At 44.3% G+C, this 18994-nt stretch overlaps 1 protein-coding gene across 1 annotated transcript; it reads right to left on the bottom strand.

Moving 5' to 3' along the window:
- Window positions 1-1871: 1871 nt before the first annotated feature.
- On the bottom strand, window positions 1872-17478 carry TNFRSF4 (TNF receptor superfamily member 4). The gene is made up of 7 exons (XM_024104355.3): window positions 16249-17478; window positions 11582-11704; window positions 10980-11096; window positions 10462-10528; window positions 9335-9549; window positions 7846-7971; window positions 1872-6108 (listed from the first exon to the last, which is right to left on the bottom strand). The coding sequence occupies exons 1-7, from the start codon at window positions 16397-16399 to the stop codon at window positions 6038-6040; spliced, it is 870 nt and encodes a 289-aa protein (XP_023960123.2). The 5' UTR covers window positions 16400-17478; the 3' UTR covers window positions 1872-6037.
- Window positions 17479-18994: the final 1516 nt, after the last annotated feature.

Below are 18994 nucleotides of genomic sequence, written 5' to 3'. Positions count from 1 at the left end.
GTCATTGCTGAGCCAATTCCCCACTGTTTTGCCAATGTCCCTCAGTCATGGCGCTGCTGATGCATCTCATTCCAGCACCCTTTGTTATTCCAATCCTCATCCGCCAGCAAGCTGGGCCAGGACAGCGAAGGATGAGATGCACCAGTCTTGGAAAGCTGCACAAACCCCTCCCCTTGCCTGCCAAGTACGTATGCACAACTCTGTTTGACCACCAGGAGAACATTTCTCTTGCGGGAACCCAGCTCCCTAGAACACAAGGTTCTCATTGTGATATGCAGAGAAAGAGTGCTCAGAAGTGCAAGGTCTTATAATAAACACAGTGCCTTCAATGGAACTAGTACAATGTACATCAGCCGAGGATCTGGCTTGCACGTGAATCTGTCTCCAAAGAGGGTATTTGATTCCTTTTCTCTTTCACAATTTTATGACTGCCCAGGAAGAGGGATGGAAATAAATGTCACTGCTGTTATACCCTAAGGTGCTTGAATCCTTTTTCTCATCTAATTTTTAACTGTCCCTTCTAAATTCCCTAAAAGAAACAGGAAAGCTCAAAAAAAAAAATCACCACAGAATCTTTGACTTATGTCAGAGCATGAAGATATTGCTCTTATTTTTTAAAAAAAATGGTTAAATCCGTTCCTTATTCACTGCTGGCAAGGTGGTTAGTCCTGGGCAGATGTATACATTTACCAGCATTTCAGGGCTGTAGTCTCTAGAGGACATAATGATTAAAATTCAGAATGTGGGTTAACAAGAGCCCAGAGAGATATGGCACCCTATGGAGTTAAATTACTCCACCCTTTCCCCAAATTCCATGGCCCAGAGACAATCCTTCCCAGCAACCAGCCTCCCGAGATTCCTGCCTCCTCTGCTAAAGCCATTAGAGGGAGCAGTTCATCAGTTCTTTCGTATTCGCTGCACTATTCAAATGAGGATGGTATTTGCCAGTTGTGTTGTTGCAGCTCTGTGGCCTACGAGGCTGACCATCGTTTCTGGGTGTACACGGATGTGTTTTATGTTTTACGTGTTAAGTGGTGCAGCATTTAAGGTTCATTCGTGATATGTCAATGGCCCACTCACTGCTAAACTCAGCACGTACAGAAACGTCTATTGCAAAATGCCTTTGGAAATGATGGGCTCTCAGTTACGTTGCCTACGCATCTCAGGCCTAACTGCAATGGCATCGTTTCATGGCGTTTCAATGGGCAGTGCCCAGCTCCTCACCAGGACCCCTTATTATGGGGAAGTGAGGCCCCGAGAGGCTAAGTAACTTGCACAAGGTCACACAGGAAGTCTGTGGCAAAGCAGGAAATCAAGCCCAGGTCTCCCACAATCAGAAGAACATAAGAATGGCCCTTCTGGGTCAGACCAAAGGTCCATCTAGCCCAGTATCTTGTCTTCAGACAGTGGCCAATGCCAGTTGCCCCAGAGGGAATGAACAGAACAGGGAATCATCAAGTGATCCATCCCCTGTCACCCACTCCCAGCTCCTGGCAAACAAAGGTTAGGGACCCCATCCCTGCCCATCCTGGCTAATAGCCATTGATGGACCTATCCTCCATGAACTTATCTAGTTCTTTTTTGAACCCTGTTATGGTCTTGGCCTTCACAACATCCTCTGGCAAGGAGTTTCACAGGTTGACTGTGCGTTGTGTGAAGAAATACTTCCTTTTGTTTGTTTTAAACCTGCTGCCTGTTCATTTCATTTGGTGACATCCAGGCACAACCGGGTCATTCTTCCTTGGACCAAATCAATAATGCCTGGTACATTCACAGATCCCAATCTCTGCTTTTGGGTGCAAGGACAGAAAAGTGACATCTCAACCAATTGCTGATTATCTCTCTCAGGTACTTACATGGCCCCCCATTGCCATGGTAGCTGAGCCCCTCACAATCATCATTGGATTTATCCTCACAACATCCCTGTCTGGTAGAGAAGTGCTATTATCCCCAGTGAAACTAAAGCGCATGACTTTCAACAAGACTTAGGCTCCCAAGTCACATAGGAACTTTTGAAAAATGTTATCCTGTGCAACTTCAGAGCACAAATCCCATTCAAAGTCAATGCTCCTAACTGTCTAGGGCCCAGGTCCTCAAAGGTAATTACATGCCTAGCTCCCACTGGAGTTAGGTGCCTAAATACCTTTGAGGACCTGGGCCAAATCTTCTTTGAAAATCCTGCCCTTGGCCTTCACCTTCATCGTAATGCCTTGTGCAAGGCTACGCCAGGCAAGTTGAAACACCCTACTCCCCTTTGTTTTGTCTCTCCAATTATACAGATTACACACACACACACACCACATTTTAGACAAATGTTTTATTTTAAAAACAATTCCTCCATTTAATACAAAATTTGTATACAATTTTCTGTATTTCACTTTAGGAAATAATTAATTACACTATATGTATAACATATAACAACACATACACCTCTACTCCGATATAACACGACCCGATATAACGTGGTAAAGCAGCGCTCTCGGGGGGCGAGGGGGGGGGGCTGCGCACTCCGGTGCATCAAAACAAGCTCGATATAACGTGGTTTCACCTATAATGCGGTAAGATTTTTTGGCTCCCGAGGACAGCGTTATATTGGGGTAGAGGTGTATTTTTAAAAAACATGTTTTCAGGCAGCTGTTGTGTTCTGGAAGACGTGCCATATTTTGGCACATGTGGTGGCTATTTTGTATACAAAATAAATATTTCACTACATATTGAAGAGGCATTTAAAATGAAAAAGACTTCTCAGCTCCGCTATAGCACTTGGATTGTTTTTTCCTTCCTCTATTTTATACATTAAGGCACATGAAATTACATCCAAAGCTATTTACAGGAAAATATATTGCAAAATCGTGTAACATATTACAGGTAAGGCAAACTCACTCAAGAGAGGTCTACACTGCAATTAAAAATCCATGGCTGGCCTGTGCTAGCTGACTGGGGCTTGGGCTAAGGGGCTGTTTAACTGTAGCGTAGACATTCAGGCTCTGGCTGGAGCCTGGGCTCTAGGAGCCTGGGCAGTGGGAAGGTCTCAGAACCCAGGCTGCAGCCTGAGCATCTACACCGCAATTAAACAACCACTTAGCCTGTGTCAGCTGGCACGGGTCAGCTGCAAGTGTCTAATTGCAGTGTGGACATACTCTTACAGGCATGTTAAATATTGTGATCTATATCATATATATAAAATAATCATCACACTTTACATGATTGTGAATATACATGTAAAATATATTATAATATATACACATAAGTAAGTACACACACAGTAAGGTCCTGATCCTGCAAACAGTGATGCACATGATTAGCTTTAAGCCCAGAAGTAGTCTCTCTGGAGGCTAGTTTGTATATGTTTGCAGAGCTAGGACCATAGGGTATGTAATAAACTATACCCATTTATATTAGACAAACCAAAATCTGTCGGGGATAATTAACTTATTCATTTGTACAGTGTAAAGGCTAATCTTTTGCTTTTGTCGCTGTTGGATGCCAATCCAACTTGCCACCCCTCGGTTTTCAAAGAGCCCTGAAAGAGTACTTCACATTAAACCTCACCCACACGGCCAGGAAGGAGGTAAATATCATCACTCCGGTTTTTACAGACGGGCAGACTGAGGAACAGAGGGATTCAGTGATTTGCCCAAGACCCGTTTCACAGCTTGTCTTTAACAGGGCACTTCCCATTAACTTTAAAACTCATTCACCCCCTGGAAAATCTATGAGCCAACATGAAGACATGCAGCATCTCCATTACAGATATAGAGTAGCATTTGTTCATAGAGCATATTCCTGCTCCAACTGAATTTAATTGCCAGACTCCTATTTATTTCAACCGGGAGCAGGAGCAGGTCCAGTGCTTGTTCAGTTCTTGAGTGTGAACTGCCCCAGAGTGTTCAAATACAGAACGGCAGCCCAGGTCTGGATTGTCTATCCATTACCGGCAGGATTCTGCAGAGCTGTACTATAATGCTAGCTGCAGAAAGTGTCACTGGGTGTCACTACTGGAATATCAATCTATTGGCTGCTCCCAGCCAACGCCTCATTTCAAGAAGAAGAAATATTGTACCTAGGGGGCCTCGTGTTTTTTGAATTGTTTACATTGTCGTGTTCTGCCAAGCGAACAAGACAACAGCTGCAGTCAGAGAGGGGTTTGCTGAGGTTACTTAGCGAACAAGGATAATCCTGTGGGCACAGAAAGGGGTTCAAAAGCAACAGCGGAAAGGGGCAAGAACCAGCAGCAGGGGAGCCTGACAGGTTGTGAACCTCCAACTATTTGGGGCTTTGCATAGTTAGCTGGAGTTTGATTGGAATTTCGTTCCACGGGGTGATTCAGTTTAATTGTGATGTCAGGGCCAGAAGAATCCTTGAAAGCTACGCTCGTCCACATGGGGGCCAAACACACAACGTAGATGGAGACAGTAGGCCAGATCCCCAGTGGCACACACGTAGTTCTACTGAAGTCAGTGGGTGGGGATCTGGCCCAATAAATACTATTTATGCTTTCATTGGAAGTTCTCTTTTCCTCCGCTCCCCTCCCTTTTTTCATAGTCTCTCTCTGCATTTGCTTTTCATGCAGCCTGTTCCCACCCTTCACCTTCGTTTTCCCCTCTGCAAACACCCCTCTTAACAGGATGTTCATTGTGATGCACATGAACGCAAACAGGAAGCACAAGAGTGGGGGGGTGTTGGGTTTGCAGGTGAAGTAGCAGTGCAAATGCTGAGTGCTAAAGTCTGAAATCGGGACAAGTTTCATGCTTGTTCGCTTTGAGTGGCCGTCTCTTAATCTTCTCCCCACATATCTGAATTTGCTTTCTCTCAAGGCTGTGAATATAAAGACTCTGCCCTTATACACAGACACCCGGATTTGGACTACCCTTTAATAAGAGTTATTGGGATGGTATGAATACACTGGTTTAGCTTAACAGGAATCTGACAGGCAGAAAGAAGCAGAATGTCTCCAGATTACCACCTCTCAACAAACGCTTAAAAACTGTTAAGAGGCAGTATTGGAGTTATTACCTTCCACGATTCTGTTTCCATGTCTCCAGACAACCTACAAAACTGTTTTGACCAGGAAGAGTCAAGGCCCACAAAATACAAGACAACAAAGGATCCTAGCAAGGTTTAAAAGGGGTCACTCTCTCAGGGGGAGGGAGAGCCAAAAGGGAAACCAGACTGGAATGAGACTCGGAAAGAGGAGCCACTTGGGGGGTCTGGAGAAGCTAGGCCTCCCTAGGTCGCCAAAGGATGGTAGGGCTAGATTTGTTTTGAAATCCTCTCTCTAATGCATTCTACTATTGCTAAATACAATATTTTGGGTTCAAAAAGGTCTGCTCACCATATACCGCTGGTCACAAACTCCCAAGGGGAAGAATGGTAGGTGCCCAAACTCAGTTGGACCTGCTCGGTAAGCTCAGTTGATACCCATGGTTCTATAGCCCACGTCTCAGTCTAAGAGTGGGAGAATCACATGATTCCACCCCAAGGGAGGAACAGGCATGAGGCCTAAGACCTGAGGGGGAGCACTTAGAGAGACCAGAAAGGAGACCGGGGGTGCAGCCAGCCCTGGAACGAACACCGCGGACCTCCTGCAGGCAAGCCGCTGAAGGCAGCCTGACTGCCACGCTCACAACGACCGCCAGGCCACCCCTCTGTGGCTTGCCGCCCCAGGCACGCGCTTGGGGCGCTGGTGCCTGGAGCCGCCGCCAGGAGTAGTTATTGCATTGCTAGGTTCCTACTGTTTGGCTCAGATCAGGGGCGGCTCTAGCTTTTTTGCCGCGCCAAGCACGGCAGGCAGGCTGCCTTTGGCGGCTTGCCTGCGGGAGGTCCCCGGTCCCGCGGCTTCGGCGTACCCGCCGCCGAATTGCCGCCGAATCCACGGACCTCCTGCAGGCATGCCGCCAAAGGCAGCCTGACTGCCGCCCTTGCAGGAACCGGCAGGGCTCCCTCCGCGGCTTGCCGCCCCAGGCACGCGCTTGGAGTGCTGGTGCCCGGAGCCGCCACTGGCTCAGATGACAGTACACTGTCGTTTAAAAGGGAATCAGTTTTTGATGAGGCTGGAATTGGAGTCGATTTGCTCTTCCTGGATAGGAATTCGAAAGCTCCTTCCATCTGAAAAACACAGAGTACAGAAACTTTGTATAGAGCAGGAGGGGAAAGAGAAGCAAATGGCTCTTCTGGTTTCATGCACACATGGGCGCACAGAACAACTAAGGCAGGGAGCGACTTCTAGATTACTGCTTGCTGGTCTAGCCCATACGGGGTATGTAGTAGAAGTGGGATGGGTTTAGGGAACAATGGGAACATATTTTATTGGTGCTGTGTAACGAGAAGAGCAGGCAGCAGTGGGCTGACCCAGAACCATGCGTCTAATCGGCTTTGAATGGAGTGCCCACCCCCTTGTCAGTCAAACAATTCATTCATTTGGAAAAGGTGAATGAAAGACCCTGCGGCAGCTCATTTGTAAATGGATAGAAAAGGGTCACAACTTCAGCAGGCATCTTGCAAGGTTGCCCGATAGAGTAGCAATTTTTTTTTTAATTATTTGTATATTGTTGATTCCCCTCTCCACATGTAAGGGGTAAAACAGAAAAGAGAAAGAAAAAAGGAAGGAAAGTACAAAATTGCAAATAGAGGGGGAAATACAAGTTCTGACGACATAGGCAGATACAGCACATTTCAGCCAGGCTGGTCCTGTGTCACAGAATCACTCAATGGGTATATGATGCACTATTATTTTTTTCAGCATGCTGTATAAATTCAATCCTCCTCCTTGGTGAGCTGATCTCAGCGGTGTGTGTGTGTGTGTGTGTGTGTGTGTGTGTGTGTGTGTCAAATATTTTGGTAGCTATAAAGCCACACAGAAAAGAGAGTAATGAAGTAAAGAGAAAAGGGAGGAAGGGGGAACAGCAAGCAAGGCAGGAGGAAGAAAAGATAAAGGACTGGGAAGAGAAGGAAGGGAGCAGAGAGGGGAAAGGAGAACATCTCAGTTCCCATCCACTTAGGGTTAATTAAAGCCTTCTAAAAAGTTAGACCAAATCTTTTCAGATTTGTCTGAGGCCCCTCCTCTCTGAAATACTGCCTGCTCTTTAGCTACCAGGTCATCCAGATCCCTAGGTCAAGCTTCTACCCCTGGAGGCAATTTTCTCTTCCATCTAAGCAAGCCATGCAGCTCCAGGCACTGCTCTAGAGAGCCAAGCTTTCTGTGAGCCGGAGAGTTTCCAGGGTGATCAGATACATCCCCCAAAACAGTTCTCTGCTCTGGCAGACCCGCACCTCCAGCAACTGTCTGCATCGGCCAGACCCATGCACTATAACTTACGCAGGGACCAATAAAAATGAAAAATCTGGATCAGCCTTAAACCCAGACCACAAGCACAGTTTTTAATGTTTTTCAAGGCACTTTCCCATTGGCAAAGGGCCAGGGATGTATGCAAATCTTTGTTCAAGGCCCACCACAGTTCTTTTAAATTAGGGAGTCATGCAGCGTGAAAAACTTGACTGTCCAGAGGACAAAAAGTTGGCCAGGGGGATTGTGGAATATTTTTGGCAGACTCCAAAAGCATGATTCCAGTGGGGCTGTGTCTACACTGCAAAGCAATAGGGGTGGAACCCTGGGTCACGGCTTGACTCAGGCTCAGACCTTCTACCCCATAGGGTCCTAGGCCCTTGGATCTAAGCCCTGGGTTAGCACAATGTCTGTTTAGTAGGAAGGGGGATTAGGCTTGAGCCTGAGTTTGAACCCTGGGCCTACACTGTCGTGTAGCCATCCCCTGAGAGACTCAGGTTATCCACCCATTCACTCCAAATTAATTGTGTAGAACAGCAAGCTTTTAAACAGAGACTCACCAAGTTGTCCATTCACAGGAGGCCTCTTTGGCTTCTCCTTTTTGGTCGTCTGGATAATCAAGAGGAGGATGGACATTCCAGATACCATGAGCAACGTTAAGCAAATCAAAATGAGCGATAAAGACCCTAGGGGAAAAATAAAGGAAGAACATTACACACGAGACAGAGAGAGAGAGTGCAAGAGCACACACTGCTGGACCCCTGCATGATTACCATCCCGAGTTACGTACAACGTAGGCACTCCAATGCCACGATGATGAGCATCACACAAAAACTTGTTAAATCAAACAAGATGATGATGAGCATGAAACCTGGGAGACTTAATGCATGAGAAAGCGATGACTATTCCAGTAAGGATAATGACATAACGGTGGCAACCTCAGAACCATGAAGTGAACATGTCGTCCTACAATTAAGGCTACATTTATGTCACAGGAGTCAGGGTGTCCACGTTTCCCACAGTTTTTAAAAGCTAACTATGACTGCAAGTGGGTAGGTGGCGATGATGGCAAGAGATTAAATGGTTTCGCAGAGTTGGCAGGTCATGAGAGCTGCCAAATTCAAATCTAGCATGTACATGAGGCTAAGGAAGAGCAGGAACCAAATAAACTGGGGAAGTGGAAATGAGTCATCCCTCCTGTTTGAGGAAGGAATACACCCGAGAGGTTATGGGATGCCTGGGTGGTACAATCACCTCGTTAATCCTGATCAAATTGACACCATCAGATCAGGATTAAACAAAGACTGTGAATGGCTATCCAACTACAGAAGCAGTTTCTCCTCCCTTGATGTTCACACCGCAACTGCTAGCAGAGCACCTCACCCTCCTTGATTGAACTAACCTCGTTATCTCCATACTGATTTATACCGGCCTCTGGAAATTTCCATTATTTGCATCTGAAGAAGTGAGGTTCTTACCCACGAAAGCTTATGCTCCCAATACTTCTGTTAGTCTTAAAGGGGCCACAGGACCCTCTGTTGCTTTTTACAGATTCAGACTAACACGGCTACCCCTCTGATACTTGTTAATGCCTTGAGTTATTTTTTTTTAAGATATAATTATTTTTGTGTATATACAGGATGAGAGGAATGCTCATTGTGGGGCTGTGGGAAAATAGGTCTGAGAAGGAGAGGGAGGCTGCATGGCATATAGGATTAGGAGAAGGCATCCCAATGCTTGGGGAAGGGACAGAGGTGCTTGTGGAAAGAGGTAACAAAGGGGCCATGGAGGCATGCAGAGGAAAAGAGGAGGCAGGCAGGCAACAAGTGATGAGATGTTGACAGTAACAGAGCTGTGCGGGGAGTTTGAAACTGCTAAGGAAGGGGATGTGAAATCTGAAGTGACTGGTTACAAAGGGGGCTGATATAGTTGGAGGAAGAGGAGTTTGGCAGAGGCGTTTTTGATAGACTGAAGGGGAACAAAAGAGTTGTTCAGAAGAGCAGGCAAAAGGAGGCAACTACTCGAAGACAAGACTCAGCCTGGCCTTACCCCAGTTAGTCTCCTTTATAACGGGAATGGTGGAAAGGGTGTCTTTGGACGTGAAGGGGGTGGGTGCTGTAGTAGATCCATTGCTTCTGCGGCTGATGATAGAGAGGTATAAGGTGGATGTTTGCAGTGTGGTGGCCTGTTTGTCCTGGTCATCACAGATGGCATCTTCTATTTTTGTCCCAGCTCTCAGAGTCTTTTTACCATAAGCGGTGCAGCTGCCAGTGTAAATAAATAAATGGAATTATTTAAATAGCTTCGGTGCCGAATATAAAGATGACCTGTACAGGAAAAAAGATGGAGCATATGCAAATTTGTGGGGGGGGGGGGGGAGGGAGCTTTTTTATGTTGTATAAAGGAGGCCTGGATTTTTTTTTTTAATTAAAAAAACAAAAACAAAACAAATCTTTTCCTGCTTGCTTGAACATTGGAAATTCAGATGATCCCTCCACGGCAACACTCAGTAGCCACTCCAAAGTGGAGCATGGGTTGCAGCTGTATTCCCAACTTCTGCTCAACTAGAGAGAACACCATGGGATGAGACAAAAAGAAGAGGGGTGTAGAATTGCTCTCAGGGAAGAAAACATCATCGTTTCAGGCAATGCATGCTGGGTTAACAACATGAAAAGACCCCATGCTCGTAAAACTAAACTGGCTCTTTACGGAGAAAACCGTTTACCAGGATGTTGCGACATCAGCTCTAGTCATGTGCACACAGGCCAATTTCCTGGAGCCTCCTCCAAACTCTTCCCTCTTGCAAACTGTGGTCCTCCCTTCAGGTTCCATGTGGTTTGCTACAATCTCGAATAGCTTCCCTGTGTGAGGTGGTGCAGCCCTTTCCAGAGATGTGAAATTTCCACTTAGCCAGCTTTCTACTGAAGCCATCATGGTGGAAAAGGGAAACTGCAGGATGCCAATGCATCCCATGAGCTGGCACATAGCCCTCTTGCAGAGATCTTAAGAGTCATCATGAATACAAGTCTTACTGAAATTAATTGCTGGCTTACCTTTGGGAATTCCATATACTGACTTTAGGGAAGGAGATAGAAGGGTCTGCTGTGAGCAACCCTTAACTACTGTGCAAGAAACAAAAAGTTTAAGCCCAGTTTGTTTGGATGAGGGATACGTACTTGGTCCAGGGCCAACATCTGTCATTGTTTCCATTGGAAAAATGCCCATCAGGACAAGGGAAGCATTCTGAAAAAAAGAGACAATATTTTAAAACTATGGTTGCTTGATACAGATTTGGAGTAGCTGTGAACATCTTTTGGATAAACCTGGAGCAAGAATGATACATGAGCATTACAATGTGTAAAACAGCTTCCATTCCAGAGTGTCACGCAAAACCAGAGTACATACAACAGCACCATTGAAATTGCAGTCAACATTTGGGTCTGTACAAAGGGAAGGTAGCATATTGAACAAGTACAACACCCTTTTTATTCTGTTTCCTGGCGAGGTACCTTGCATTTCCTGCAGAGTGTTTATGGAGGTTAAAGAGAAGAAGTCCTGGGGCAGCATTTTGCACACCACCCTGTTAGCAATGGTCGTCTTGCAGACGGGGATAATTTACAAAACAGCCAGCAGGTGCTTTTCACTGGGAGGAATACTGTTATAATTAAAAAAAAAAAAAGCTAATATTACACACCTTTTCCTGATGGAGATTCCTCTGACGATCCGCTGTCGTATGGAGTGTAACCCTTCATGCACACGCAAACTGTATCTGAGATCTTATCGCACTTCTTCACCTCAATGCTTCCCCTATCTAGGAGCAACAGAGTTGGGGAGGTGGAAGGGAAGAAAGGAAATTAATTGGCCTAACGCTCATTGTTCTGCATTGGCAAACGGGAGACGTGGAGGTCAAGTCTAGTCTCTTGAACCCGTCTGCATGCGATGGATCCCCTTGTGCCACTTAACCAGGTCATTAAAGAGCAGAATGAATGGGTTCAAGTTAGAGTCTTATCCAGTTTCTCTTTGACTTGAAACATGAAAAAATAATAATAATAATTAAAAAAAAGCAAAATTAAACCACCATTTCCCCCCCGTCAAAATCTTGTCAAAATTTTAAAAAACTCCACCAGCTCTTATAATGGCTTGAAAAACTGGGCAATTTTTGTCTATGCAAAAACTTTATCTGCCAGCCCTTTGGGGAGTAGGAAAGAGGAGAGGCCTGAGAAGAGCACCTAAGGACTTTAGTGGGATATTCTGGGGACCCCCTGTAAAGAAGTGGCCACTGCGTCGCTGACTTACCTGTGTCACAGATGGTGCAGCTTTTGCACGAATAGTAGTTATGCTTTGAGTTATAGTATCCATCTTGGCAGGGGACGCACTCGGTTTCTGATGATGGCGAGCAGCGGTTTCTCATTTCCTCACCTAGGACAAAGAGCATGTGTAGGAGAGGAATCTCTTTGTGTCACTGTCCGTGCATTAATAGCCACGACCCACTTCTAGACACCTACTAGCATTCTGAAAATGTGGACAGTAACATCCATCTCCTTCCCCAATGCATCCCAAACAGCATTTTTCTACAACGGAACCTTTTGAATGTCAGGATACGCAGCTGAGGTCACTGCCAAGGGTCAATTTGCCACTGCAGCTGTGATACAAGGAGTGGATATCTGTACAATACTGCGGCTTTCCCACAGTACCTCCACCAAGATAAAGTCATTTGAACTGCCTTAGTAGGGACCAAGAAACAAACAGATACAATGGATGGTATAGCAGGTAGGTTGGATAGACCTATTACAACACGCAGCAATTAAATAGTTAATAACGTGCATGTCTATAGCATCTTTCTCTAGGGGGGGGGGGGGGATCTCAAAGCACATTAAACATCAATTAATTAAGCCTGACAGCCTCCCATCTGAGGTATCTATGCATCCATCCAAGCTCTTATATTGGCACTCATCACAGTAGCAGATATTGTTGGCCCCTTTTTAGAAACAGGAAAATAGACCCAGAGAGTGCAAGTGACAAGGTCGCACAGTGAGGCCGTGGCAGATCCAGGAATAGAGCTGCTGTTTAACAGAGGCTTGCAGAAGGTGGATGAAAGTAAAGATTCTCCAGGCAGGAATTCACAACACAAGGAGTATTTACATTGACTCATGGGGGAGAGGGGGATCTTGAGTCAATACAGGGCTCCTATTTGAAACAGGGAGGTTGCTACAAAATTGTAAAATAAGTTTCAGTAAATGGAGAAGCACCTTCAGTTGAGCAACACTGTGCAAAAGGAAATGTTTATAAACCCAATCCTGCATATTCCCCTTGACTTCTGAGCTTGTAGGATCAGCCACTCTAGCCCAGATCCTCAACGTTATTTAGGCACCTGACTTCCATTGAAATCAATAGACCATACGAGTCTATATACCTTGGAGGATCTGGACATACTTCTCTCAGTCTTCTTTTCAGAGCACTTCCCCATGGCCCAAACTGAAAATACATTGACGGATACATAGAACTAGATGGGGAGAGGGAGGAGGGATGTAGAGGATGTGGGAAATTAACTCTTCACGCAAATGTATCGGTTTTGTTTTGTACCCAAATCAGTATTAGCTCTGCCTTTCAGATTTGTGTTTTGATAGCACTGAAGTCCTTCCTGGCATCATCCAAATGTGGACCGCCTCTAGGAGTTGGAAATTGATTCAGCCTCTCTCCTTAGACACAGGTGCCCACTATGATAGCAGTGTCTAATATGAACACCTATTTATTTCTAACATGCTTAATTAGCATGGCGTCTGTCCGCTAAGAACTTGATTAACGCCACCAAAATCATTTCACTTTCGCCAAAACAGCTGTCAGAGGAGTCTGAATTCAAATCACTAATTCAGAAGTGACGTAAGATGGCATAATAACTGAGATCAGAGGAGTGGAGTGGTACAGCGGTTCAAGCATTGGTCCCGAGTTCTAATTCTGGCTCTGATGCTCATTTTTTCTGTGGCACTGGGCTTAAATGTTCTGTTTCCCCACCTGCACTATCCCACTGTTATTTAGCCCACTCAGAGGTATGTCAGGAAATAATCAAATCACGTTTGTAAAGTGACATATAAAACACGACAGCACACGTCTCTCTCCTTCTATTCTAGAGATTGCTGCTATCTGCTTTACTCACGGCTGTTACAGGCAGCTAGGTAACATATCCCATGTCTCTCTCTCAGAATTTGAATTCCCCCTTCGAGGAGCACTTGTTTTAGATACACACATCATTATACTAAAGGAATGCCTGAATGGACAGAAAGTTCCCCGTTAAATGTTGGTCAGTTGTGCCCTGATCTCAAGCCCAGAAACTCTCCTCAGAGAACTTGCATATAATGGGTAGTTTTTTTTGCAAGAAATGAGGCACCCTTATGTTGCTGCAACAGATAATGCAACAATACTGTACTTTGTACTTTCAGCTGAGTTCAGAATGCTTTTCAAACATTAATTACGTTTCACAACACTTTTGAAGTCGGTAACAATTCAATCTAGTTTCTGTTTCGTAGACTGATAATTAGGTACAGTGATTAAATGACTTGTCCAAGGTCAAACAGCAAGTCAGTGGCAGAGCCAGGAATAGTATCAAGAGGTTCTGAGTCATCTTATGCTCTAGGTATCGAGGCACATTTCCTATATCTTGCTAATGGCCTAACATACAGTACAGGGGTTTTCAAACTTTTTGTATGGGTGACCGCTTTCACACAGCATGTCTTTGAGTGCGACACCCCCTTATAAATTAAAAATGGGCGGGGGTTAATTTAATGGGGGCTCGGGACTGTCAGCCCCATGAAGCTGACCGCTTGCAACTCCCATGTAACAACCTTGCAACCCCCTTAGGGGTCACGACTCCCAGTTTGAGAACCCTGGTATAGGCTACTTGAAAATAAGGAGCAATCATTTTTATGCTCCGTACTTTTAAAATCCAGCTGTAATTAATGTTTTATTCTCACCCTTGCTCTTGGAAAATGAGGATCACACTGTACTTTTTTCCACCCCACTCATTCATTTTCTCTAAGTTTCACTGGGTGCTAACAGCAAACAGTTCTGAGAAAGGATAACTCATTATTCTCACAGCACTAAAACCCATTAACTCACTATCTATTGCACATCCTACACTCTCAGGAAACAGACTACTCTCCTGAATGCAGAATGTTCCAAGAACTGGCAGGCAAAATTCGGGGCATTTTCCGAGTAGCTGGGAAAGAATTCATTTGAACAAAACCATACCAACCCACAACACCCACAATTAAATGACCTTGTACCACAGAAGCTATTGTCTAAATCAACTATCTTGACAGCTGCATTTTCATATGGCCATTACCAAAGACTATATGTATCCACTGCTTTACCTCAGTAATGAATTGCAAGACATAGTAATATATTCACCCGCGGGGACAGGAGGGAGACATGTCTTCCCAGTCTAGCACTTACTCAGTAGCTTCTAACTAAGTGACAGCCCATGGAAACTCCCTCACCACATTAAGGAGAAAAAAAGTAGCATGTGACACATGAGGTATTGTCTGTACCCACTTACCAGGAATGGGATGTGTCCCAGAATGAGGAACTCAAAACCCCTCATAATTCAGTAGCTTTGGGAATACCCTGAGGGCTTGTGCGGCAAGCCAAGTCTCAAAAATGGGGATCTGTTACAACCAGTATCTTTGGAAAACACTGATGTCAGTTTTCGCTGCAGTAGCTAATGCAGTACACATTTTACGTGGACGGGTGGGATGGAATTGTGAATAAAGAAAGAGCTCTAATTTGAAGATGCATAGACAACTCTGTACAGGATTTTTTTTTTTTTTTAAACAAAAACCTCTTGCAAAAAGGTGGAAGCACACAATCTAACCATCTTGCAGAGATGAGAATGTACCTTCCCTTCCTGTCAACCCTGAACTTTACATGCCACTTTCTATTAACAGACTGCCCATTGTACAGTGTGGTGTCACATGCCAGTTGTGGTTACTCTGGGTTGTCAAGTAATTTCTATGATCATATCCAACTAATAGTGCCTGTGTATTTTTTGCACTTTTCCACTTCCTCAGCTCTGATTGCAGAACTGTCATTCCGCTCTAACAGTGGCGGTGAGAAAGAAAAAACAGACAGAGCAAAATTCATTCAGTTTCTACCAAAAAGGAGAAAGTGGGAGGAAACAAGTACTCCATTTGCTGCTGCCTATGGTCTTGCCAAATCATGCTCATAAATTACGTGAAGCAAAGAGAACTAGCTCTCTTCACAGGGAGGCGTCCACATGGCATATGGATCGTGCCTACAGAGCAATTTAAAAATCCAAAGATGCCGGCCATCCATAAATCTTGATTTTTCCAGTGATGTTTGGCATGCCCTGTTCTCTTCAATAGGAGAGCATATGGTCAGTCGACACTTTTTAATAAAAACAAAAATATATAAGCTTTAGCGACCGTAAACGCTGTTTCAATGGAAGCCGCTTTAAAGACATCTTGCAGTGTCTTACCCTTAACTATACTAGACCTATTTTCTTAAGATGACCCACCATTGCAGCTACAACGCAAGTATTAGCACCAACAAGTCTCCTGTGTCCACCAGCATTTTAACCGGTATGCCATTTACTGCTAATCTGAGTCAGGCTAGACAATAGGTTAGTTAAGATTTCGGCAGGCAGTCCTTGCTAATGCTCCCATCATCGACCTGCACCAGTGGGAAATTTTAGGAAAAATACGCCGGCGTAGACAAGTCTTTGAAGATTTCATTCCGTAGAGTGATGCATAGGGTTTCTCAAGGTTACCCGCTTAAGTTACGGAAAGCGTTTATTACAAACTAGACACCTTATAAAACAGACTTTGTTTCCGACATGTCAGTAACATTTTGGGTTCACAAGATTACTTCCCCCACCCCCCTACCTCACTAAGTGCTGGACTTTACATCTAACAAGGACTGTCAAGATTGAGTGGATGACGAGGACTTACCAGGAGCACACTCTTTGCAGCATCTTTTATATAAGGGATATTCAAATTGTCCACAAATCAGCCCTGAACACTGCATAGCAGAGAGCAACAGGAAGAACAAATCAGCAGTAAAAGAAGAGACGACAAATTTGGCTAATACTCGCCCAGCCATGCTGACTCTCCACTTCCCCTGCAAAAAAAAGTAAACTCTAGGAGAGGTTGAACCTAGACTGCTGAAGAACAGGAAGGCAATTCATATGCCTGCAATGGGGAAATTCCCACCATGTACCACCTCTTTTCAGCTCCTCCTCCTTTCAGCTTTCGGGTTCCTTCAAGGAAGAAGGGAAAATAAAGTTTTCTGAATCAATTCTATGAAAGAATTATTTTAGGCCCTAAAAAAAAGGCCATATGCCATTTCTTAGCTTAAGGTTTTATTAGGAACGAACCACGTCCTTTGTGAGTAACACCAGCCTTAGCCTCCCGTTATCTGAACTGAAGCACTGTCACTCATTTCAAAAGCCAGAAGGGGAACATACTGAATAGTTTTGCAAGAATTCTGGCTAGCAGTTTTCAGGGATAGTGGTTAAATGTCACATATTAGCCTCTTGCTATGCAAGTATCACTCCAGCTTGTGAAAATGGGCAGAGCTTTAATGGAGGGAGAAATAGGAGACACTATCCACCATTATGATGACAAAATTAACTCCTAAGTATTAAAATTAAGAGTGTGGTGCATCATATATAGCTCAGGGAATGGTGCATGTGAAATATGGACTGTGTACACGCTAATTCCATGGGGGCTAGGTGCACATGGAATCTGCCCCTTTGCCCTTAGTACAACAGTGGGGCTACTGTATTGGAGCCACAGTACCTTCCACAGCAGCTGCATTGCTCTAACCAGGGGAGTGTGGCCTATACACCAACCAGCCATTCTAACCCTTCTCTCAAAGCCTTTCTGTGCTCTATGGGAAATGAAGCACCCTGCAGAATTGTTTCTCTTAGGGCACAGGGGATGAGGAACCCACATGGATGTCCCTTAGTATTGTTTGGTGTCCTTCTGTACAGCAAAATCACATCAGTTCTGTTCCCCTCGTGCCTGAGAAGGAGGACCTGAAACAGGAGTGCCTGGGATGTGGGAGGGGGACACCAGCAGTAGTGAGAAGGGGACAGGGCATCATCTTGTTCTCCTTCATGAACAAGTTAGTACAGCACAGAAGGGGAGAATGAGACCATGACAGAAGCAGCGAGGTTTCACCTACATTCATCAAGTTTTATTCACAGGAGTTAGACACACAGGTTTTGGGATTCCCCGAATCTGCTTAGCTACCCTAGTGAAAATGGCCTTTAAGAGTGTTCAAGCCAAGGCCCAAATTAAAAGACAATAGTCAAAAAGGGATTTTATTTGATTTTTATTTAAAATTTGTCAAGTTTTTTAGAACCAGACTTCTAAGACTCAGCATTTCTGATGTCAATTTACAGTTCACTTGCAAGAAACCACCACCAGGTCTGTACTGGAGGGAAGTAAATTTGGACCGGAAATGAATGACATCCTTTATAATCTGATACAGTTGAGAGGATTGCAGAGCAATTCTATTGCTGTATTTTATTTATGCTGTTCCCCTCTCCCCCAGTGTCTCTGAATTTTTAAAGACATGCCCCAATTTTTTTTTCCATTCCACAGTCCTCTCAAAATCATTGGAAAGTTACAGCTTTAGTAAAGCCGTTCCTTTCAAAAGAAACCAGAGCTGATGTTTTTTTCACTCCAAATTATCTTTTGCTCTATCTCCAATGAAAAAAGAACACAACCCACACTGGTCTGCACATAGGAAATTAAGTGGCATAAGTCTTGCTACATAGCATCACTATAAAAAAAAAAATCAGGTAAATATAATTTTATATCATACTGACTTATTTCTTCCCTTTGCAACTTTTGATCAACTTAAATGGTCTTCCTCTCCCTTTCATCGCAAGTAGCAGGATCTGTTTATTCATTTGGAAGGGAATCCGAACAAAAGACTTTGATGTGGATGAAATTTACAAACAACATAAGGTTGGAAATGTTCTAAACGCATTTAAAGCAAAAACAATGTAAACATTGATGACTATATATTCAGATTCTATTTCATTACAATTGAATGCTGGTAAAGTATCATTCAGTTGGTAAATACTGCTAATGTACACCCTTTCCATTGCAGTTCTGGAAGTTGTAACTATATGCACATATCCCAAGTTATATCACACAATGAATAACTCAACATTAGTCTACTAAAGACCAAATAGATTTAATTTAATTCCCCCCACCTTTCTCTAAAATACAAACCCTCCCAACTGCCATGTGCCGGTGATAGCTTGGCTACCAAGCACTTTATAGCAGTAGGCAGACTGCTTTTATGTTATGAACAGTGGTAAGTGACCATGGACAAAGTTAAACAATCAACTACTGTAAGTAGTGCTAAATGGAAGAACTGGATCAATAGTAGATTACTGGCAGATGAAAACTGCCCTGTGGCTAAGAATCTGACAGATGCAGAAATTGGGAAAGGCAAGATTGGAAGTAGAACACTAAAGAACCATAGGATGATTAAACAGAACGGTATCTGAACTTAGTTTCCTTCTTTCTAAAATGTAGAGAGAGGAATCATCTGAGTGTCTCCACACAGCCCAGTTGCCCCTTCCCCAAAATGCAAGCCCCCCCGGTTCCCCCCAAAAAAGGGTACTAGTGCCTGAAGAGGGGGAGGAGACAGACAGAGTAGATTGTGTAGATCAAG

The sequence above is a fragment of the Chrysemys picta genome, chromosome 21, assembly GCF_011386835.1.
Source record: "Chrysemys picta bellii isolate R12L10 chromosome 21, ASM1138683v2, whole genome shotgun sequence".
In the NCBI taxonomy this organism is placed as follows: Eukaryota; Metazoa; Chordata; order Testudines; family Emydidae; genus Chrysemys; species Chrysemys picta.
The sequence above is the reverse complement of the archived record's forward strand: the minus strand, read 5'-3'. Positions and strand labels throughout refer to the sequence as shown.

Excerpts from the sequence above, each read along its gene's own strand:
- TNFRSF4 (XM_024104355.3), bottom strand. The coding sequence starts at position 16,399 with ATGGCTGGGCGAGTATTAGCCAAATTTGTCGTCTCTTCTTTTACTGCT. Across the intron at positions 9,550-10,461 it reads AGATGTTGGCCCTGGACCAA|CTGCACCGCTTATGGTAAAA; the intron begins GTACGTATCCCT and ends TTACACTGGCAG. Across the intron at positions 7,972-9,334 it reads TATAAAGGAGACTAACTGGG|GGTCTTTATCGCTCATTTTG; the intron begins GTAAGGCCAGGC and ends TTTTTCCCCTAG.